Raw genomic sequence first — 25756 nt, forward strand, 5'->3', positions numbered from 1 at the left:
CTGTCTGCCGGAAGACAGTCAGGTTGGTATCACACCGCTGTCCGGGGCGTCTCCAGACTCGCCTTCGCTGGTCATCGGGGCTCAGTTCAAAGGACTCATCACTGAAGACTATTCTACTCCAGTCAGTGACATTCCAGTAAGAATGAACCCGACACCACTGCAAACGGGCTTGACGTTGTACAGAGGTCAATTTCAGTTGGCGCAAGGGGCGCCGTGACTTCAGCCCCTTTCTGTGAGCCGTCTATGAATGGTCCTTGTGGTCACTGAAGCACTAGTTGCACGTACAATCGATGATAATGATGCATCTGGGGCTGTGAGTGCTGCTCTGACGATTGCTCGGTCTTCACGTTCTGTCGTTTCTCTAGGCCTACCGCTTCCTTCTTGACGCTGTGTGCGGCCATGGTTCGCCCATTTCTGCCTGCCAACATCGTCTAGTAGTGGTATCGCTTCTGCTGAAATGTCGAGCTATTCGCCGATAAGACCAACCGGCTTCTTTGAGCCCAACTACACGACCTCTCTCAAATTCTAACATCTGCGCATATCGTTCGCGCACCTGTATGCGAGGCATAGTTACTGTCTACCAGAGTACACGGAATGAAATTCGTGAAGAATTTATGACCTAGAATCGTAATTTCTCCTCTTAAATATCCTGCCAGTTGAAATATCCTGCCAAAAATATTGATTTGCTTAGATATTAATCCAGGATGAACAGCAACTTGGCAAGATATAATATTAATTAGGCAGATTAAATATTCATTTTTATTTTAATTGACATTTGTGACTACAATTCAGCTGGCACAGTAATCGTGCCTGTATCAAAATATTTTACATTTTTGATAGTTTTGTGGTAAGAAGAGAAGCAGCAAGCAGAAAGCTCCCCTACCTGAGGAGCAGAAGCGAAGGACGTTAGTATCCAATATGGCAGCTTATTAAGAGAAAGGTTTCGGTTTTCAAAATTCTGAGTTCCGAATTTACTACTTCATCATCGTCATGTAAAGGTTATGTGACATGAATCAATCTAGAACTGACTCAGTTCCGAAGGGAAATATCGAAATTAAAGGACTATTAAAAGGACTATAATTTAAGTTATAATTTCGGTCTACATGTTTTTAATCTTATATATATATATATATTAATAAGAAATTGCTATATTAATTCGTTTGAAGAATTTTCGTTTTTTCGTTTTCAATAAAATCAGCGAATTTTTATTTTTTTATTCTTCCGCTTTAAAAATGGGTTGAGTACGTTAAATTTTTTTTTAGTGTATATTTTCTCTTTATGCAGGTATTTTAGAAATTTAGGGGCAGATGTAGAAGAATTTGAGTCAATTAAATTATTCACAGTAACAAACTTGTTTAAAAACAAAAAAAGGAGGCGGAAACATTTTTATTATTCTCCCTTCCCGTTGTGTCTGGGATGTCTGCGAGTCTACTCACATACACCTGGAAATTTGGAGGATGGCAGCAGCCAAGAGTGAGCAAAAACCTTATTTCATTAAAATTCATGTCCTGTTATCGAGAGGGGTTTGGTTTTGTTTCTTATCAGCTCTTGCACCTCTGCCAAGTCCGGCAGAAGCGAAGCCCTTATCGGAGGAAGACGAGATCATTTCCCGGAGTGGTTACGACGGAAAAGAGAGAGAAGATGGCGAGTGGAGAGGGAGTTCTGCGGTTAAAAAAAATAGGAAAAGATGCTCAATAACATTTGGGAGAAATTATTTCTTTTGTTTTACCTTGATTTTCAGAAACAGATTTATAGGAGATTGTTCGAATTTTTAAAAGTATTACCAAGTGTGAGTTTGTAGCATAGTTTATTTTAATTAACAGATCACAATGGACGGTCTAGTGATTAGCGGAAGCTGACTGCGAGCTCATACTCCAGCATGCGAGCATGAACCCTATGAAGCGTTGGTTGTTTGTATGTGTCCTCCACCTTCTCGCGGGTGTGATATTCATCTACCCTTTACGGTGCACCCTGGCCAACGCTTTCGGTAATGAGACGCTAATGGCTAACGGGTTCATTCATAGCCTATAAATGCAAAGTGTCCCGCAATTTGGGAGAAAAATGTCAAAAAATTATTAGGACGTTACTTCCTATGTTGAATCTATCCTGCGCTTCTATTGTTATTCATCAGAAAATGCAAATTAGACGAATTTAAGTAACGAGCGAAACTGAAGTTTAGAGAAAGACAAAGTGTTTTGGAAATTAAATACGAACCCTGTAATCCTGATTCAACCTTCAGAAATGTTGTGTTGATTGTTGGTCAGTATCCACTTGTAATGCTTGAGAAAGAGGTTGAGTTCAGGAGTCAGGTTCTTAGTCTTCAATGTTTGATTTGTAAATAAATTGAGCTATTATTGTGCTCTCTGAACGCAAGCATCGGAAGTTCAGTTTCAGTCAATGATTTTAATTACGTAACTTCAAACTGAAACATTAGTAAAAATTTCAGGCACAGTTATACAATTGTTATTATCACTTTGGGTTATTTTTATTCAAAAAATATAATTTAAATACCACGAAATTGTTTGAAACAGGAAAAATATTATTTTATTACTGAAAATATTGAAATATGAAGGAAGCTTATCTGGGCAGGTTTTTATGGTGAACGTACAATCAGAGCAGACAAAATGGTGAGACAAGTTTCCAGATTGTTATGAAAAGTCAGAAATTTATTTTTAAAATAAATTATCACTATTACTTTTTTATGCTCTGAAACAAGCATAGCTTTAAAATATTAGAGTAATGAAACTTTATTAACACTATTTATGATAATTTAAAAACACTGTTTTCATAATATTGCTTTCATTCTCGATGTTATACAGCCAATTATCTGGTTCCTACTAATCATCTTACACAGTCATCCTTTTTTCGGTCAGGATAATGAATTTTAATTTAGTTTTGCTATAGTGTCAATAGCAAATTTATTTATATATGAATTAAATTACATACTTTATTACCCTCCTACAATCTAATTTCTTACATACAGATTTTTTATAGCATTATTTGCTTTAATTCCGATGAAAGAGTTAAGAAATTTTAAAAATTTTAAATAATCCAAGTGGACCCGCCGAGATGGTACAGTGGTCAGAGGACCCTTAGGGGACCCGACTGCGATACCAGATGGCCCGGGTTCGAATCCCAGAGAAGGTATGGTTATAACTGTCCGTCCCTTCATAGGAGGCAAAGGTGGCCCAGCTATTAGGTGCCTTCATAATAATGTCCATCGCCTGTGGCCTTCACTATGGCCAACGTCTATGATGACTTATGCCCGCCATTGGAAAAAAATTAATCTGAGTGGAGAGCGCAAATAACGACGTTAATTTCTGGAGTTTTACAGCAATGATTAAAGTGTTTTTGGCATTAAACTTTACTGTTTCAAATAAGTTTTAATGTCGATTTACGTTTTTGGTAATGAACCTGGATTTTTGCATTGCCCAATTAATCTGCATAGTAGTTCTTACTGCAGTTTCTTCTGTAAGAAATCCTGTTGAAGTTCAGACTGATTCAGCGTCGTCATAGTAAGCTTTGAAATTGGAAGTCACTGTGGTTGCCTAGAGTTTATTGTAGCAGACTTAATGCACAAAAATACATTGAAACGACATCAACCAATTTGTTGCTCCATTCTTAGCACTGAATTTGTCTTGCTTCATTTTTCAACAAAATGTTTGCCACTGAGCGAGATATATTTTCGAATTTTGTTTTGATATGACCACATTTAATGTCGTTAAGAATTGTATTGGATGGAATAACTACAATTAATGCTAAACGGATCGCTTGCGCGAATCTATTCCTTAGATTCATTGTCTGTCAAGACGAGATTGCAAGAATATATTTTTCTAAAAATTTGTTACTGAATTGTTTAAGCATCAGTGAAATTTTTTAAAAAAAGTAAAAAATTTTTGAGTTGGAAAGAAATAACACAATCGTTTTAGGTAGTTCAAAGAAAACTATTATGAGAGAATAATGCAAAAACACTGATTTTCCCCAACAAGAGCCTTACCCCAAAATATTCTCAATATGGATAAGTGCCGGTAATAACTAAACATCGTTTTGAAAAAATAAATAAATAAATAAATAACTATTGCAAAAAGTAAAATAAATAAAACTGAGTTACGAAAAGCAGAAGTCAATAACATTTTTTCTCCTCCAAGGGCGGGCTCTAGCTGTTTATAGGCATTGGCCACTACTACGGGCGGAATCGATGTTCACTTTATTTTGGAGACAGCTAATAGGTTTGCTGGGAAGGCCAAATTACATCCATGCCTTATCCGGCATTCGAACCCAGCCATATTTGGTACGTCTGCCAGAATCGCTAATCACTTTCCTGTCTAGGCGGCGGAAATAAATAATATTAAACCATAAATACGGTTCTAAAGAATAACTACAATAAAAGATTTATTTGCCTACCAGTGACCCAATAGATAGGAGAGCTGAATACTGACACTTTGAATCAAATTCGAATCTTTGCGAATAGGATAACTGAAAGAGCGTTTTCATGTTATTCCCACATGTGATAAATAAGAAGCAGCTTTCCTTAGCATGCCTACGCATGTTTTTATTTGTCTAAAGCACCCTTCCCTGAGGCAGCTTTACTCCACCTATGGTTGAGTGGTTAGAACCTCTGAATACTGGAAGTTTGACCTGGTTTAGATCCCAGGCGATAGGGCTGACAGCAAGGTTGGTTTTTGTAGTTTTGAGTTGTAAATTAAATACGAGCCAGTAATTTTTTTTTTTTAAAGTGCTCTTCTGCTCTCTTTAGACAGATAGTCCTTGTCGTCAGATATCCTAATCTAACTTAACTGTCAGACGGATAATGCGCATCACGCTTCTCTTGAATCCATTAACGAAATGAAATAAAAATCTTAAATAATTATTAATAATTTGAAATTTTTTAATAAAAAGGGACAAAAAATCATTATCACATATTTTATAATAAAACAATTTATTATTTAATTTGAATTTGATGCTTTATGTTTATATAAATGCATCGAATTTACATAAGGTTATCAGATAATAAATCATTGCAATGGGTTGCAACTGCCTTTTAAAACAAATCAATTTTGCATTTTATGTATATAATCTTCGTAGAATATAACGCTGCGATAGAAAGAAAAAGTAGCTATAGCTTTGCAATCAAAACTTGGAACTGTATGCAGTCATTTGATAAATAAGAGAACTAACTTTTTTTTTCATAATTGATAAATAAAATTTATAATTTGATAAATAAAAGAAACGCTTTTTTTTCATTATAGGAAAGGAATTATTTCATTTCATTTTATTCATCATTATTTCATTAAGAAATGACTTACACTTTCATCTCACAGTTAAAACGGAGATAGGAAAAATTAAGCAAGATAGCTCTCGCATTTTCAGTTTTTAACTGGTTCAAAGTTAATAGAATTTGATTTAGATATTTTAAAATGAGCATATTATAACATAGCTCTTCACCAAAAATATCTAATCTCAAAAGCTAATAACTCTGATCCCTAAAGTAAGATTAGATCTTTTAATGGTACGGATTTATATTTATTTTAACTAACAAGTTAAATTTTACGTTTTAACTTTCCTATAAGCCTTCATTCCCCTAATTGTCAGTGCCAGAATATTTAAATTTTGTAGCGCGCGTGAAGGAATGCAAATTTCTACTTTGAAGAAAGTATTTAAAAGCAGACGGTAGGAGATAGGAGAGTTAGGCTATAACCGCCACCTCTGCCGTAGATACGTTTGCTTATTGGGTGTTCACGTGGCTTAATTGCAATTACTTGCTTCCACTAGTTTCGAAGGGGCTTTAAGTAACGGGATCTAACGTGTACTATAATTTAAAGGAAAAATATTCTTAAAAATTTATCTGTATTTCTCAGCAGTTTAATTTGAAGACAAAAAACAAAGAGAACGTATCATAGTAAAGGAAGAATAATTATATTAAAAATTAAGAAAATAAGGTATAAGTGGTATAAAAAAACAGCATTTACGAGAAAAATCAAAACAAGGTCACTGAGTTCAAACTCGGGCAAAAAGTCGGTTACATTTTTTTTAAACTGTACAATGGTTATAAATTTCGGATTACGCACAATTAAATTATCACTGATGTGGATTAAAACCAAACCCAAATACTATGACGTATATCACTATTATTATCTCACGTATTTTTCTTTTTCTTTTTGCATTTTCCATAAACAGTTTTGTCAATGTCAATGGTTTGTAATAGTAATTTTACCCTCTTTCCGCCATAAACAAACATAATCATTTAAGTAATCGGTAATTTAATAAACTGGGAATTGAATTTATCGATATTTATTAAAAAAAAAAAAAGGTTTTGTAAAACCAAGCCTTTTATACTGTGAGTATTCAGACTCAGTATGGCGACGAAATGAAACAAAATCGGCACCGAAACCGAAAACTGTGATTCCTGTGCCGATGCAGAGGGCGCAGGGGCGGCGGCGTTCACGTGACCACCGACCACAGCGGTCGGCTCCGGGCGGGTATAGCAGTCGCGGAATTGCCCGTCAGAGCGGATGACTGGACAGATGGCAGCCCCGCCGAGCGATGCGGGCGGGCGGGAGAGATGTGGTGACCGCGGGGCAGTTCTGCGTTGATCGCCCCCTTCAAACATTTCATAGCGAGCGATCAAACAGTTCTTTCTGAGAAATGCCCTCCACTTTTTCTATGCTTATAAATTTAGTGGCGATTTGTTTTCCCTGAAATGTGCACACGTAAATAAGAATTTCTTACAGAGAAGAGAGAAGTTATGTTGGTGACGTGCTGTTTAAAAACATTTGTGTGCTAAACTATGTTTTATAATCTACTCCATGCAATAAAGCCATGCATATAGGAATCATTCACGTAGCTGCTGTGGACTAATGTAAACCTTCAGTTTTTCTGGTGAATTTTGAACATTTCTTTTCAATGCTTGATCTAAAATAGCGTGCCTTCACGTGTCACAGAAATTCCATTCTAGCAGACGATATGGGATTATGCAACATATCAAGTGATCAAATTTCGAATTTCCGAATATAGCTTAGAGTGAACAGTTTATTGAAAGTATCCTAGAGGATAGCTGGAACCTTTTCGTTTTCCTTTAATTCTATTTTCAACCTAATTCGGTGATATACACAATTTATTTATTTATACTGTTAAATCGTTAGCTTTGTTAGTATTTATTACATCTGAGGAGTATTTACCACATTTGAGAAACATGCAGATGAGTAACATTTTTTCAAAAAGATACAATTCATAGTAGTTGTTTTCAAACTTCATTCATTAACTTCAGACAAATAGGTTGCTGTTTTCAGTAATTTTAAGTAAATTTCAAGACATTTCTTAAAACATAAAATCTAATAGAATGCAACTGTCCTAATTTACTCCCAATCCTGCGGTTCCCAAGTCGACCCACATATCAGATGAGTTTTACTGTGAAACCACTTTCAGGTGCCTGCCCTGAGTGCAGCTATTCTTAAAACTAGGAAGTCAACTCGCGGTCAAAAAACAGAAGGTGAGGAAAAACAGCAACCAGAGAAAGACTGTGATAGCTTCCTTCTCCAATGGAGGGAAAGAGGTGGATGTTTCCATGTTCCAGTGGACAGATTTGTTAAGAAAATAGCCAGACCCGCCCCAGATTGCTCCTCCCCCTCCTGTTCCCCTTCCCTCTCGTGCTCGCTCCCAACCGGCACCATTGTAGGCCAGTCTTCTGATACGCGGCCCCTGCGACCCCCGAGAACTCGGCGGGCTCGCGAGCGGCTCGGGTCCGACTCGAGCGACACGACGACGAGTTACGGCATGCTCGACGTGTTGCGGAGCCTCAAGAGCCTGCTGAAGATCAGCAGGGTTCATATCGACAACAACGTATTTCGGCTCCACTACACAGTCACGGTCATTGTGCTCATCGCTTTCTGCATTATAGTCACTACGAAGCAGTTCGTGGGAGAACCCATCGACTGTATTCATAGCAGTGAGGTGCCTGAATCTGTAATTAACACATTTTGCTGGATACACACCACATATACGGTACCCTCAGCATACGGGAAGGAGGTGGGCAAGGAGGTCCCTCATCCAGGCATAGACTCTACCCAGGACGCATCGCAGTTCCGTTATCACAGGTATTACCAGTGGGTGTGCTTCACGCTCTTCTTCCAAGCGGCTCTTTTCTACATACCGCGCTGGCTGTGGCGCATGTGGGAAGGAGGCAAAATCCAGGCGCTCATGATGGATTTAGACATCGCCTTGTGCGCTGAGGCGGAGAAGAAGCAAAAGAAGAAGCTGTTGGTGGACTATTTGATGAGCAGCTTGAGACAACACGATTGGTACGCTGCACGCTATTTCCTTTGCGAAGCAATGGCCTTCGCCAATGTAGTGGGACAAATGTTCCTTATGAACCGTTTCTTCGACGGCGAGTTCCTCAGCTACGGCGTCGAAGTCCTTCGTTATTCGGAAAGAGATCAAGAGATGCGTACAGATCCAATGATTCGCATATTTCCGAGGGTAACAAAGTGCCGTTTCTACAAATACGGTTCTTCCGGAAATGTCGAGATGCACGATGCACTTTGTGTCTTACCCTTAAATGTTATAAACGAGAAGATATATATCTTCCTCTGGTTCTGGTTTATCATCCTTTCTGTTTTGACCGGTTTAGTACTTGTCTTCCGGGTGGTCATCGCTGCCTGTCCTCTTGTGAGGGTCTATTTGTTAAATATGAGGTTCAGGATCGTGCATTTAGATCACTTACATACTGTAGTGCGAAGAGGTTCTATAGGAGATTGGTTTTTAGTCTACATGCTTGGACAGAACATAGATGCCGTTATCTTCAAAGAAGTGTTGGCAGAAATGGCCAAGAGAATGACTACAGAACCTAAGGAGGCAGCATGACACGAGACGTGCCGCTGTCTCCAGCGCTGTGCCTCTGCTCCGTAACCTGCCTTTGAATACTATATCATCGACAAACAAAGTGATAAACCAGCTCTTGTTCGAAAACACATGCGTGGATTTCAATGAGGTATGGTTTCCACCTATTCGGAACTTAAGTACTTGCTCAAGGCAACGAACTCAAAATGTTAGGAAGGAAAATCATGACCAGGAATTATCTTGGTTATTTTAATGAACGGAAAATTTCACAATTCCTTATTAATCTTGTTGAGTATGTTCCTAAGGCCATTTCTTAAATATACTATGTTTAATGCCCTAAAAACATACTTCCATCATTTATATATGGATATACAGGCAGCGGTGGATTTTTTCTTCTTCTTATTATTATATCTAAAGTGTTACTGATTGAAAAATTAATTTTACTAAGCTTGAGATTTTTTTTAATCGTTAAATGTTTCGTTATTACTCATGTGATAAAGACCTTTCATATACATTATTGTGTTACGTATACATTATTGCATATGTAACACAATAATGTATATGAAAGGTTACATATGCATTATTGTGTATAGGGTGTCGATGTTATCGATAACGAATTAGAAATGTGTTACCAAAATTTTAAAATTCTAGTCTTGTCTTTTAAAAATATTATTAGTTGCTAATAACGTTTTCGCTAGATTATAAATTTTAACTATTGATTTTCCCTTCTAGAAAGTAATAAAATTCAGACCTTCACTTCTTCATTAAATGTAAGTGATGCTGATACGATATAGAAGCAATAATAATAATTTTTTCGTATGTTTTGAAATTTAGTGGAAGTATTCAATTATTATTTTGTTCTAAAACGCAATGCAAATTATAATCCATTTTCTTTTTCCATAATTTTGAAATTTAAGTGTAACTGAAAATCCATCGCTGTTATGTGTATGCATATACATCAAAAGACAACCAGAAAAGGGTAAAAAAGCCTAATTGAATTCTGAGATTATTCTTATTGTTTGAGAAAATTTCTGACACTACTTTTTTTTTCAGAGAATAGTTTTGCTAATGAGCCATAATTAGTTAGAATAACTCATTGAAAATTATATTTAGCCCGTAAATTGGAAAAGTAATTAAAATTCAAAACAGGACTTGTTTGTTGAAAAATTTTTCTACCAAAATTTCACTGAAATGTAGGACGTGTGTTACATATAGTCGATGCATCTTGGTAAAAATAGTCTATATTTCATGTTTATATATTAGTAGAGCAGATCTAAAATATCTGACATTCATAACACCTATGTTAAAAAATTTAGCATTTTCAGTTAAAAATTTGACATTTATTTCTCGTTAAGCTTATTTTGAATGAGAGTTTCTTCAAAGCAGCTTCTGATTTTGATTCTGAATTACATTATCTTGGTCGTCTTTTGAAATTATATGTGTATATATGTATATATGAATGAAGGATGGTATTTGTATAGTTTATCTTAACTTAGCAAATCATGACTAAAAGTCTGTATATAATTTTTCATGCATATTAATACGTGCAGTTAAAACTAATTTAGAAAGGATAACAGAAAAATCTAGTAATAGCGTTTTAACTCTTGCAAAGCGAAAGTATATTGTCATGTAAACAAGTTTAGACATTCTCTTAGAAAAAATATTTTTCCTGAAAGAAGTTACCAAAAAAATATACTGCCTATAAAACTTATTCTTGAGGGAAGACATGAGGTTCAATCGAATCAGATTTCTTCTATAGAACTATCTATTTTCGTGATCAGAAATTTCTATTTGATCAGAATGTTATAAATTGCTATATGTAGTTTAACAGTAGTAGCTTTCAAATCTGACATGCTGTAAGCAGAAAGGAGGCATTTTACTAATAGAAAAAGAATTATTTATGAGAAAAGTTATATTACTTAAAGATTGCGATTTTTTCAGGAATAAATTTTTTCAAATACTTTCCTCCTCCCCCTTTCCCTGAAGACTTTGATATTGTTTAAAATGTTTAACTTAAGAAGAAATTTAGAATAATATATTAAATAAAAGTTATTTTTTAGTCAATGATGAGGACAGAGGCTGTTTTAAAAATTGATTTAAATATAATAATGACAATAGATGCAAAAAAGTCGTAGGAAATTTTTGCTATATATTTTGCTATATAAATATAATTTTAATAATTATATTACTATTGCCTAAATGAACACAACCAGTGTTTTTAGATTCTGATAGACTGAATATTAGGTAAACCTAAATAAATTCAAAAACACTTAAATTCATAAGCCATCTGAGTTAACAAAATTAAAAAGCTGCAATGTACAGTTTAAATCGAACATAAGTATCAAGGATTATTCCCGTTTCGAATAAAAAAAAAGTTGGTTTAGCTAGCATTCTTTTAAATTAGAAAGATATTCGTCATCAAACAGTTTCACAAAAATTAATTTATAAACGTAACGCAAATATAAGCCATTTTCTTAAAGAAAGTTCTCCACGAAAGCATCCATGGCCCTAGGCAAGATAGCCATAATCGAAATAATCAGAAGGCTTCTTTTTGATCTTTTTCACTCCTGAAGCTGTAGAATGTTCTATAGTCAAACCTTCATGGAAATAGTTTTGCACATTTAAAAAATTTACTGCTGATTCTTGTTGCCTAATAATGTAATCCATTGCTCACTTTTCGCAATTTTTAATTTTTCTTTGCTGCAAACTGGCATTTTTAAGTAGTTTTTGACAGATTTATGAATGAATTTTGCTAAAATATGATTTTGTTGAATTTGAAGTATTATCTTGAAACTATGGTATTATTCAACTGTCAGTAAAAGCAAGAGCTACTTGATCCCTTTACTAGAAGTTTTTCATCTGAATCAAAAAATTAAAAAAAAAAAAAAAAAAAAAAAAAAAACTAGGCTTATGGATTTCATTACACATTTACTGTAATTTATAAGTGGCATTAAAAATAATATTGTTTTAATTTTGTTTTTTGACAAAGATTATAACTGGGCCTATAAACAACCCATTTACTCTTGCAAATCTGCATAAAAATTAACACACATTTATTAACGAAACTAATATTAAAAATAGTTATTTTATTTAAAAAAATTAGTAGAATGCACTCACATATAGAGTAATTTGAGAAAAAGATGACACAATTAGCAGATTTTTCAAACACAGTAAAAAATTGAAAACTACATTTATAAAAGTACTGGTTTGGGAAATTTTATATAATCTTTCCTTTTACCATAACTTGTACCAACCTTTTCAAGGAGAATGAATGATTAAAGATCATATTTTCTTAAAATTCTATTTCATATTCAGAAAACCTAACTATCTGAATCTAGAAGTTTTTCATCTGAATCAAAAAATTAAAAAAAAAAATGTTTTGATATAAAAATAACAATAATACAAAAATGCAGTGGGCGGCCCCCCTGTAATTAGTAAAAGATAGCAGCGTATTTTACAATAAAACGTGCGAGTATGAGAATCACTGAGTTCGACCCTTTTCTGCAGTCATTTTCCAAAATTGCATATTGTGTGGTTGAGAGAACGGAGAAACACGTTAAGATCTCAACTGTCATGGCAATTTTTAGTTAAAATTTTTCGGGTCATTATTTATGCACTTATAATAATACTGATGTTAATATCAGTCTGTACTCAAAATGGTCATTTATTTGCACCCAGCATTTATGTCAAGTACTATGGAGACAGCTTCAAATCTCTGAATGGGATTGTAATAAACTTACAAGAGAAGCTTTTTTCAGAAAATTCTCTTCTCTAGTTTTTTTTTTATTTACACAGTTTGATATTTTCAACCAGAGGAATAACAGTTCTAAACTAAAGTTATCCGTTTTTTCCTTTAGAATGCGTGGCACATCGTCTTTTTGACAAAGATAATACTCTAATAACAGCTGAAAAGTACAGTGAAAACGTCGACTTAAATAGTAGTCGTTTCCAACTTTATTACTATCCGGTCATCAGGTTTTTCTTTTTCATTTCCTACGCAGCCTATTGGGTATTTTTATATTATTGAAAATAGTATACAATTTTTTGTCACTTCACATATACTTTACTAAAAGCTGCAATCTTATAAATAATTTCAAAAGAAGTTTAAAATGCACTCAGTTTTAAAAACTTAGGGTACTTTTAAAAATTTACATTATTATTTTATGTATTAGCTACAAATAGGAAAGATTGAACAAGTCAAACAAGTTCTTGAAACAAGTTATTAGAATTTATTTAAATTAAATTAAATTAAATTATTAAAATTTCGAATGTTCGCTGCTACTAACAGGGAATATTTTAAGTATTACTCTAAAAAGTTAAATCAGAAGCAGAATATGATGAAATTTTCAAAAGAGCTTGTCAAACTAAATAGTTTAATTTGCACTTTGCGCATCTCTTTAAATCGTAATATTTTCTCAAACTCTCAACAATGCAGAAAGAATTTTCTTATGCAATAGTAATGCTTTGAATATTTAAAGATATTACGAGATAGATGAAAGATAAATTTTAAAGGTTATAAATATTTGAATCAAATAAATTTTAAAAATGTCTTATATTTTATTGTATTACTTAGAAGAAAAAATAGACAATCGGAAGTTGGTGTATTTATATGTTTATTTAATTATGGCAAAGCACACTAGGGCTATTTGCCTAAGGGGAGGGGATAGCCTTCGTGGAGGACTTTCTAAGGGAAACTGGCTCGTATACACGTTACACACGGGGAAAACCACAAAAACACCCATGCAGCCAGCCCGTTCGCGGGATTCGAACCTCGAACCGAACTACCAGTGTTTAGCGACTTTACCGCTCAGCCGCTGGTGGGCCAATCGGAAATTGGAAGAATAGACATACCCTGACAAATGTTTTCTACTCTTAACTAAAGTAGTTAGGAACACTTTATCTGTTAGAAAGGGAAGGGGGGATCAGGAAATAAAACTGTAGCGTGAGAAATCTATTAACTATCAACTAAGCGACGACATTACTAAAATTATAAGAGCGTATTGTTTAACAACAGAGAAATATAATTGACCAGTATGCTTCTCAATAATATTTTTGTACTTCTTAATGGCAACAAAATTATTGTTAAAATAGACAGCGTGCTTAATAATGTTTTGTCATTTCTTTATAACAGCAAGATTGTTAGCGAAACATATATCAGTTTTAAATAAGATTATAAGATTGTGTGAAAAGCATACACATAAATAAAAAATACAAAATTAAGCAAAGATCAATTTTGAACCGGCATTAATTTTGTAGAGAAATTTACGATTTTGAAGGCGTCAAATAAGAAATATCTTTTGACCAAGGACTGTAAACATTCTGTACAGGCGAAAATATTTAGAATGCGGTTTTAGATACTACAGTATTGATTTAATGTTAAACTATTGCAATATTGATTCATTGTTAAACTTTCCTCACTTAAGTAGGTAATTGGATAAAAATTAACAAATATTTCAAATTTATAGCATTACTTAAACATTAATTAAAAGACCATGACAAGAATATATACTGTCATACAAAACAAATTATGAAATTTATTTAATATGAACTATAAATAATTATACATTTATTTTGTAACGGAAATTTGTGAATATTTATTAAAAATTTAATTTATAGTAATCATATGTAATTTATTTAAAAAATAATAATACATAAATAATTTGACAAAATTACCACTAGGCATCATTCTGAATTTTGAAAAAGTTTAGGATAATCTAGCTAAGAATTCTATATAAAATATATATTCATAAAAAAACTGAGACATAGTAATAATATTTATGCATCATATATAATTAATAAAATATTAGCTTAACCTGAAAAAGTTACTCTGTAGCTATATGCATCTTGAAAATACCCTATAGAAAAGTGTTTTCTGTAAATTATATAACTCTAAAAACACTGAGTGATTTTTATTTAATAATACCAACAGAATGCACACTTTATAACAAAGGCAAATACTTTTTCTTTTAGTGTCATGTGTAAATTTCTGATGCCCAGGAATTTTCATAAAATTGTATAAAGCTGCTATATGTCCTATTCAAAATAATGTTATATTTAGTTACACCAAAGTGAGTTTGCTTGAGGAAAATGCTTAAGTTTATTAGTGTAAGTATAAATAAATCAATAAATAATTCAAAATAAGGCTAATATCACAAATTTTCTAATAATAGTAAGCTAATAATAGTTTTATTTCATTCAAATCGAAATATTTCTTTGCATTTCTTCTCTTTTCTTAATATTTTAATTAAAAAAATAACTATCGTAGAAACAATGAGATACACAGTCTCTTTAGTAATTATTTGTACAACACAATTTTTTTCTAGTGAAAACAGTTGACACATTTTTACAAAATTGAATTTTTTTTTCATTTTAAAATTTGGCAGCAAAATATTTAAATTATGACTCAGAACATTAAATTGAAATTATGGCTGGAAAGTTACGAGGTTTGTCCTTATACATGAAATTGTTTATTGTTATTGCATACGTATATGAATAAAAATTGTGACATAAAATCCAATAATTTCACGATAGTGATGAGCATGGTTTATCTATTGCAATGAAATACGAATATCAAGAGAACTAATTAAAAGCATACCACTTTGTTAAATTTTAATCAGCATTTACTCTTTTCAATTGAAAAATATAATTTCTTAGACCGATCCGAATTTATGATAAATCAAAAGTTTAAAATTACTTTTTTTTTAAATATTTGCAATCATTTTAAATATTATCTTTCAGGAAAATTCTTTTATATATAATTTATGTGCAATCAAATCCATTTCATACATTTGTTTTAAAATCATATATTTAATCTTGAAAATCTTTTCTGGTTGTGAATTTGTAAACGTCTAATAGTGTTTACTATTTCGTATGTTTCTTAACAGACTTACAATGCTTCGCATATTAATTCGTTCATTAATAACAATGTTTTTACGTATTTTACGGAAAAAGTTAACAAAAAAGGAACACAATAAAAAATCCAAACTATGTTATTTATCTTAAAAGTACAGCAGGGTAAATCTTGTAAAAATGGTAATGTTTAATCATGGTATTAAACTTAGACATTAAATGAAAGAGATACCAATTTATCAACATTACTTCCCATTTAGAAAAAGCCTTCATCTTTAATTACATTGTCTTAAATTTATTATTTTTTGCCTTCGCCTTGTTTGAGTAAGAAACAAACAAACAAACAAACAAACAAACAAAAAAAAAAAAAAAAAAAAAAAAAAGAGACTTGATTTATTTATATGTTTTGCCTTAGACAGGAGACTGCTTTATTTGTTTTGCGTAGCTAAAACATAGTGACATTTTTTTTCCTTTTATTTTCCTGCTAACCATTTTTTAGACTGCTTAACTGTAACCATACAGCTGACATTTTTTTTAAATGCTCCAGTTTGCGTTGCGCCTTACTGACACAAAATATTTTCTATCACCAAAAATTCTTAAGTTTTTCCTTTTTTTTTTTTTTAATCACGAAAACAGCAATTTATACTTTGTAGTTTTTTTAATTGGGGATATTTCCAAATGTGCCATTTTGTACCTTTTTATCAGTTATGATTAATTTAAAGTGAAGACTTGGTTAATTTATTTCTTAAATTATAGGTATAAAACTTTTTTTTGGTGCGCTTTGTTTTTGTTAGATATTATTCCTGGCTTTTTAATTAAAAAATAAAACATTGAGTTTTATTAATTTTTTCCTTATTTTTTTTATTTTGTTGCTTTCTTTCCTTTTGGTTTTAAGAAACAAGATCGGTTATTTTTGATTTCAAAGAAATAAAATGGACCAGTAATGAAAAGCTTCTTTTTTTTTTTTTTTTTTTTTTTTTGCAAGCATTAATTATTAAAATTACTGACATTTTTATTATTCCAAGCATCACTACAATAAGAAAGTTTTTAATATTACTCTTTGATTTTAATGCCTTTTCAAGAAGTTCTCAGGCAGTCCTTTTTCAAGGCATGAATTATTTCCTAAAATGTTCTTCAGCGCAAAGTTTTAATTCACAAATATAAGTTTTTTTTATAATGAAAATAATTTTTAACTTAAAATTAAACTGCAGCATAAAATTTAAGTGATATAAAACCTTATATTTCAAAGCAATGCAAAGACGCAATGTAATTTGTTCTTCAATGATGTAGTATTTATTCCGTGTGAAAACGACCCACCAGTAGCTGAGTGGATAAGACCGCTTGAGTGCTAGGTTGTTTGAGCGAATTGAATTTTCAGCTTTATACTATATTGGATAAGTGGGCGTTGTGGTATTCCAGATGTTGAACGAGAAAATATGATGTTGTTCTCCTTATAAGATTTTCCAAGAAGGCATGCCTTTCTTTAGATAAATAGGCCTCACGTGCTTAAGTGTTACTTAATTTTAAAAAAAGGCGTAAAAGGAAAAACTTTAAATCGCTATTCCTGCGAAATAAAAAGAAATAATTGCTAACAAGGATTCCCGCTACTTGAGTTATTTTTCTCAGCAATACCAGTTTCTGGACGTCTTTCACCTTTTTGAAAAAAAGCGCAAAAAGAATTTGTAGGGCTATCGGGTTACTTAAACTTGAGTTTTCACTAAATTCCTTGATAGGATTCTGGATAGGAGCTAAAACCGAATTTCCCGCTATTTCTGAAATGGCATTAAATGTTCTTCTGCCATCCAGAACCTCATATTTACGTAAAATGACATTTTCAGCTTTAACGCTTATTAAATCCAAATGTCATTCAACGCTGAAAAATGCTGAATATTCTTTATGCCCTACAGCGTCAAATATTGCACCGAAATTTGATTTGTTATGCAGCAAAAACAAGCACATCTGTCTGATTAAAATTTTTTTCATTAATTTTTGTGTACTTGAAACAAACCCTGAAATTGTTTTTTTTTTATGTGCATATTGTTTACTAAAGAAGGAAAATATTTTAGAGAAAATATTTATTTTTACATCTTTATTCTGCTTTTTATATCTAAATAGCGAAAAAAATCTCAGTATTAAAAAGGGGTCGTGAATGAAAAAGATTTAAGAAGCGCTGTTTTAAAAAATTGCTTTATAATCAATTTGTTAAAAAGGGTTATTTGAGATTATTAATGAAATGAATGAACTGATATTACACCAAAACATTTTGAGTAATATAGAAAAATTTGTCGATAAATATTTATTTAATAAATAATTATTTTAAAAATATTTATTTAATATTATAAAAGAAGTAATAAATGATGACATATAACCATTAAAGGAAATGTCATGAAAGTACAAATAATTATAGGGAACAGTATTTTAAAAAAGTTAATAGTTCAAATGCTGTTCCACTTTACACCTATTTTCTTCTCCATCTTCGAATCATTTTTTCCCAAAAGATTCAAACCAGGTCATCCTTATAAAAATAAGTTAATTACCTGGTATTTTTTAATCGTAACTTTCAGAATTAGGAAAATCATCCGATCTGACGTCCCGTAAACAGCCTCTGTCCTAATCTTTGAACCACTTAGAATAACAAATCAAAGTGCATTGTTATCTCCAACCCCTTAGCAACCAGATTTGTTGACCAGGATCTGTTTGCTTATTTAGAATTCTAAGTTCCAATGAACGAACGCGCTAGGCGTTTTATGCAAAGACAGCGTTTTAGCGTTTCTCCATTCGAAAATACTGCCACTTTTTAGCGTTGGGTATAACAAAGAGATGACGTCAATTACACGTGACCGAACAACGTGAAGGGTGTCCATTTTTTAGGCAGCCCTTCCAATGTTACGTGCTATTGCATTATTTGTAATCACGCCTTTGAATTCTATTGAACCTATCTTTTTTGCATGAGTTATGAATAAATTTTTCAATAGTTAAGAATTGACTTTATTCTTCCAACAACATAAACATATTAATTGATTAATTTAGGAAAGTTTATGAATAAATGTGTTTTGTGACAGGTAATTATAATTTTTAAAAATATTTTTCTAATAGATTATTGTTCTCGTAATATCCAAATATACTCATGAAATATACGTAATACATATAGGAATACGTTCAACCTGACGTATTTAGTTACTTTTAAATGATTATCTGATATCAGAACTGATAATTCTTTTCTTCGAATGTAAAGTGAAAATATTTTAACAATAATGATTTTTGAAAGCGTTTATATTAAAAAATTAAAGAATTTTTTCATTTAAAAATTTACACGTTTACGCTGTTTTGAATGTTAACTGCCCTTTATCTATTCTAATAAAGCGTACACTATGATTCAGATGAATTTAAACTGCAATAATGTATAAAGAAAATTCATATTAAGGGCTCGTCAATAATTGTAAGCACTAAAGAACTGTATTCTTATTTCTGCATTTGCATTTTGGACATTAAACTTACAGCTAAATATGTAGCATGCATAATCAAATTTCTTACTTGCACAATCATAATGAAGAATAATTTTATGCTTACAAAGTAAAATAAAAATTATTAATAGTTTTAAATGTGGTATAAATATCAGCAACGAAGATTTCGTCCTATCTTTATATTCTGACTTAAAGAGAAACATTCTGAAAGAAAGAGAGAGAGAAACATTCTATTTGGGTCAGAATATAAAGATAGGAAGTTTCCGTCTGACTGCACAATTCTTTTCAAAATGCATTAGATTATGCTCCGAACATGAAATCTAAATTAAAATAATGATAACTGAAAGTACTTTATTTATTTATATAATATACTGTACACATATATTTATTTTATTTTGTTAACGCAGAAATTACATAAAATTTTTTTAACAGCATTTCTTTAATGCTACAGTCGATAAAATGCTTTTAAAAACATTTTCATTTTTTCAGCATAATTTTTATTTCAGCTCATAATTATTTTAACCACTTCAAAATCAAGTTTTGATATTGATGAATTATTTTAATTTCTTCAAGGTCTCAACCATTGTTAAAATACAGCCGATATTCATTTACACAGAATTCAAATTTATAATTCTAGCACATCAAAATATTTATATATTTCGTTATGTTATGTAATCACACCAATGTGTTTTTTTTATTCCTAATCACAAATAATGCCCCTCACCACCCATGGCCAAGCAGTTAAAACCTCTGAATACAAGTATTCGACCCGGGTTCGGCTGCGTGGTTGGTTTTAGTGCTTTTGATGTGTAGCAAGAATGCGATCCATTTTCCATTAGGAAGTCTTCCACGAAGACTCCATAACCTTAATTGGATAGCCCTCGTGTGTTTCGCTGTATTTAAATAACTTTATTTAACTTGATGAAATAGCACACAAAAGAAATTGAAGCTATAAAGAGCTTATTTAATATTGTTGTAGAATTTTCAGACACTGTTTTATGTTTAACCAATTTAGTACATCAGAGAGTATTTAGTGTATTTGATCACTGAATTTGATGTACACTTTCAGTAACATGCCAAAAGTACCAATGTTAATTTTTGCTGTTTTGTTTTATGTTCATTTTTTAAATTGCCCTACGATATTTCTGATTTATTTATTTATTTATTTTTTTGAAAGAAAGAAGTGTATTCTTTCTAATGAATGTAGAAGAATTATTGTATAAAAACGTGAATAAATAATTGATTAAGACTTTTTATTAAATCTCAACGCATAAGTTTCCTTTTTTCTAGAAATTACGATATTTTAGATTCCTAGTTTTGGCATGTTGTTTATAATATACTTCCCCCAAAACAAAAAAAGCAACTTTATATACTAAACAAATTTACTATACTTCAATTATTAATATTATATTTGAAATTATTTTCAAAAAATTATCACGCAGTCACCAAACAGTTTTCGGAACCAACTTATTTAAGTGAAGAAATAAGTGATTTTAAATTTAGCATGTTTTCCCAAATTCCTATCCCTGAGTGAAATATATGGCAAAGTGTGTAATACCTATCAGAAAAAATTCCTCAATCCTAAACGTCATTGGATATTAAAAATTATAATGTAGAAATACCCAAACTTTCCTTCTTTATCTACTGTTTTAAATTTGGTTTGGTGTATTTATTTATGGCAAAGCACACTAGGGCTATCTGCCTAAGAGGAGGGATGCCTTTCGTGGAGGACTTTCTAAGGGAAACTGGCTCGTATACACGTTACACATGGGGAAAACCACGAAAGCACCCATGCAACCAGCCCGTTCGCGGGATTCGAACCTCGGACCGAACTACCAGTGTTCAGCGACTTTACCGCTCGGCCGCTGGTGGGGTGTTTTAAATTTGGATTCTAGTCATATGCAATTTAAAAATTCTGATGGGCAGCTATAATCATCAGGAGAACGAAAATGCCACAGGCTACTAATTTGTTAAACCTAGCGCATTCTTACTAATTAAAAGCATTAAAATATTGGGTCATTCCGTAAATAATGCGTTTTTTTATACTACTGTCTATCAAAGTTAAGATAATTTAAGTTCTTTTTTAATCTAAAATGAATGCTCCTTTATTCTCTACTAATTTTTCAACAGTTACGATGGAATTTCTTCTGGGTTATAGTTCCGCCTCGGAATTTCTGGAACCACCATTGACACTAGTTGACGCTTATTGTCCGATCTCCATGTACCATTTAATATTTCTATTAATAATTATTCAATTGAACTCATAAAGAAAAGTATGTGGAATATGCTTCTTTATCACTGCCATTATAGCTTTGAAAAAGTTATAATAGAACTCTTCAAAACTAAGAAATAAGGTAAAATTATTACGTGCTTTTATAGAAAGCTGATTTAAGCAGACTACCCCGTCACCCTCCGCCTTTTCATGCAATTGAAAAAAACTGCATTTTTTATGGGAAGAAGAAATAATGAAACTTAATAGTTTAAGAGGAATGTCACACTATAAAATGTTTTCATGTGTATAACTTTTAAAAATATTCATGTGAGTCATTATAATCTCTCCTATTAATTGCACAAATGATTTTGAGGAGATTGCTTTCTTTATATCATGTTTTACCCTCTTATAATGATTCAAATATAAACCAGTCTTTTCAGTATTCTTTTACGAGTCCTTAAAGTTCAAGATTAACTATTTTTATACAATTAACAAACTACATATAAATATAGCATAGAACAGATTTTAAAAAGAAAAAAACCCGAAAAATGTGCGTTAAATATGACCAGAAGTCTACGGAAAATATGTGATCATACTGAAAATAAAAAGCATTTAAAAATAATATATCTATTACTTTTTTTCTATAAACTTAATCGGTTGGATAAAAGGATAAGTTGCGTTTTTTATCTCAGTAATTAACTTTAAAGTTCACTTACCAAATTTAGTTGCAATATTTAGAATTATGATAATTTGCTCTTTTCTTATAACGTCTCGCATTCTTGGCGAGCATAAACTAATTAGACGTAAACAGACTGTGCAAGGAATTATCCTTAAGGGAACGGTGGACTTTAAAAATTAGTTTTTAAGTTTTTGTGTTTTCAACAAGAAATTTTATACATAGACATCAGTTTATAAAATATACGTTCAAAATTTCATTAAAACGTTAAAGTAAAAATTTTTAAAACAAATAATTGATTATTTTAATTAAAGATTAAAAATGCTCCTTGCGCTCTAATTTTCAATATTTTTTCTAATTTTTCCTTTTAGTTAGTTATAAGGACTTAGCAAAAGATTTTGTGTATCCTTTATTGAATATGATGAACCAAAAATTTTTAAAAAGGACTTTTGTGAACTTAAACCCAGTTTTCGGAAAAATATCACCTTCTGTTAAACATTATCACAAATTTAAACTTCTTAATAACCTCATATCCAAAAATGCATACACAGTTCTACTGTAACATAAAACAAGATAGTTTCTTCGAAATATTATTCATGTTGAACTAAAAATGAGTCGCATGGAGAATTTTCAATACACAGGAGCTACGAAAAAATTTGTTTTGTGAAAACCGAATTTAAAGCTTTCTTTAAACTTACCTTTAATGCATAGTCATGAGAAACAGCACATTAACTTTAAATATGAATTTGTAAGCGCTTGATAACATTTTCGTATCATTTAACTATTTTTAACCTCATAATATTAAATATAACAAATATAAACATATCTCAAATTGGTATGTGATTCAAAGTTATAGGGAGAAACAATTTATGAATTATGTTCAATGAAACTTTTAAAATTCACCCGCACCATATGTTTTACCTTCATTTGTCATATTTACATTATCTTTTAATGCTTTACAATATTTTTTACTATTTCTGTTTTTTACTAAGCAAGTAAACTTCTCTTTTTGCTTTGGTTCAAGCGACGTTGATCCGGCTTTTTTGCAACGAATAGGGAAAAAGAGTTTCCCTATGATCTATGCATATAGCATTTACATAACCAAAGTTAAATTCATTAATAGTTGTCAATCCTGACATTTCTAGCCTTTTTTTTAGAAATAAACACTTGTTTTGGGCGAATATATAAATTATAACTGTTGAAGTACATTTTATTTTTTACATTTTTTTCAAAATTTAAAGGGCAAAGTTTACATTGTAAATACATTTTAAATGCTTGTAACTTCTTTAAAAATTAGAATATTTGAATTAGGTTTCCTGAATACGATTTAGTTACGCATATGGAAGAGTAAAAACAAGAGTAAAAAATCAAATTCAATATTTTGGTTGATTTTTAGCTATTTTAAAGTTCACTGTCCCCTTAAGTGTTTCGCAGGTCAAAGTGCAGAGAAAGGGTGTAAAGAACACTTTATTAACTCAATATTATTGATAGATGGCACCGACTCGTGATAACAAATGCCTTTTGGCTTACCTCAAAAGGTAAGAAGTAACTTAAAATCGAATGGAATTAAGTTAGCCTAATAGCTTTTCATAAGTGGCTTAACGCGCAGGCAGGCTTTGACACGTAGAAGTCGGTGTAAACAAGCGTAACGGCTAGAAGCGCTCAACGCCAAATCTAATCGGTAGTAAATCAAAAATAAAAATGTGGCCTTCAGGCAGGCAGAATACGTTATAAAATCATCTTCCAAAAGCTTCCCTTAAATACTAACTTCTTGCTATCTCATTTAAATACAAGCGCTGTAACTCATTTACATTCTGGCAAGAAAGCATGTGTTGAAAGTGAGATCAATAGAAAAGGTTGTTTTAAAGTAAAATTACTTAATAAGTAACGTAAATAAATCACCACAATCTTAAGAAACTTAAGACATTCATTTCATGTACTTTTGCGTATAACGATCAGCATATTAATTTGACACACTGAAGACTAAGTTTGATTCCTGGCGAAGGTACAGTGAATATTTCCCCCGATACTTCGCTCTACATATTAATTTGGTACATTGAAGATTAAGTTTGATTCCCGGTGAAAGTTCACTGAATTTTTTCTCTGATACTTCGCTCTCTATTTCCTACTGTCTCTGCAGTATTTCATATTCCATTACCTTTTAATTACATGGATTATATATCTTATGAGACAGGAAAATTCTGTATGACGTTTTCAAAAATTTCTGTTTTGCGACCACCTTACATTTAGTTTACCCTCACTCTCTGATGAATAATTCATACAAATTGCATATTTATGAATCTAAACCCTAGACCATTATAAATTTGGATTTTTAATTTAAATTTTAATGGTTTCTACTTCCAGGAATATAAAAGAAACAAAATGTGTGCAAAAATTTCATTTTACAATAATTAAACAAATAACAATATATGACTTACGTTCTGAAAATAACTATTTTAAAAAAATAACGCAATTAATGATTGAAATAGAGTCACAAAATCTAGAAAGTAATTTATTTATATAATTTTATAAAGTCTTTCTATCTGACAGCAACGCGATTTTATTTGATTGCTAAATACTGAAAAATTCGGGATGAAAATGATATAATCCCTATTAGAAATACCGTATTTAAAAACTGAAGAACGTTTTTATGAGTTTAAAAAATCCTCTTTATTCAAGAATTTAAAATGACATAACTTAATTTAGCACATGAAAATGACGAGAAAAATGAACTCAGTAAATAAATATGTATCTTTTAACACAAAGAATATTCATTTAATAATATAAAATTACTATTTTTTTATTATTTTTTTCATAGAATTCTTTCAAATTATCATTTTAAACTTAAGACTGTAAGTCTGCCCATTACAGTGGTATTTCATGAATTCAGTTTTTGCTGGTGTTGAATTTTACTCAAATATGCGACGACAAAATGTGGCAAACAGGACATGAATCAACCTTTCTGAAAAATATAAGAGCATTCATATTTCAAAATACTCAAAAGTTTATTTAAGAAATGTTTAAGAATTTTTCTTTTAACATTTAACTCTAAATTGATCAGGTCTTTGTTTTCCAGATAAGTTAAGTAGAGACGGGATAGGAAATTGAAGATACTTGTCAAATTCCTGAAAAACGTTTAGTCAGAAATTTTCTGACTGATTTCATTTCGAGTTTAGAAATGCCATTTCGATTCATGCAAAATCTGCTTGGAACTGTTCTTTTAGAGTTAAAGAGAAATCCAAATTACACTGGTGTGCAAAAATTAAGGACGAAGTCGAAAAATTAGCATATCAGCTAAACGAAGAGGCAGAGCGGACAGAAAGACCAATCAGGAGATTAAGTAAGGTAAAGTACGATAGAACATGCGCAGATATGCAGGTAGACGTAATGGGGGAGTGTCTGAGTAGTATAAAGCATGTTGTCGGTGTAAGATCAGTATTTCTGGCAAAGAGATTGCACGCCGTATAGCAGTTAAAATCACACCGAGTTCCTGCCTCAGCGAGAAAGGGCGAATAATCAATCTGTTAGACGACATCTGGATGCTTTTACCCGAGGTCGAATCATTGGGAAGTTGGAGGAAGGCCGCAGTGTGACAAGTGTGGCTGCAGAGTTCGGAATTGCTCACAGCATCGTTTCACGACTTTGGAGACAATTTCAAACTACAGGAACAGCTATCCGGGGGTTTAGTAGTGGTCGTCCACGAGGAACCACACCCGCAGA

General features: G+C 31.8%; 2 protein-coding genes across 3 annotated transcripts in view; one reads left to right on the top strand and one right to left on the bottom strand.

The window, feature by feature from the left end:
* LOC118195492 (uncharacterized) overlaps positions 1–25756 on the bottom strand; it is a 376248-nt gene that overhangs the window by 89460 nt on the left and 261032 nt on the right. The gene's annotated exons all lie outside the window — the stretch shown is intronic.
* LOC118195490 (innexin shaking-B-like) lies at positions 6512–16364 on the top strand. The gene has a single exon (XM_085806597.1). It carries the CDS (start codon positions 7774–7776, stop codon positions 8857–8859), a length of 1086 nt encoding a protein of 361 aa, XP_085662723.1. The 5' UTR covers positions 6512–7773; the 3' UTR covers positions 8860–16364.

The sequence above is a fragment of the Stegodyphus dumicola genome, chromosome 12 (assembly GCF_044657685.1).
Source record: "Stegodyphus dumicola isolate Sdum_Otavi_A_Nest chromosome 12, ASM4465768v1".
NCBI lineage: Eukaryota > Metazoa > Arthropoda > Arachnida > Araneae > Eresidae > Stegodyphus > Stegodyphus dumicola.

Bases quoted from the DNA above. Each gene is read 5' to 3' on its own strand.
- LOC118195490 (XM_085806597.1), top strand. From the start codon at position 7,774: ATGCTCGACGTGTTGCGGAGCCTCAAGAGCCTGCTGAAGATCAGCAGG.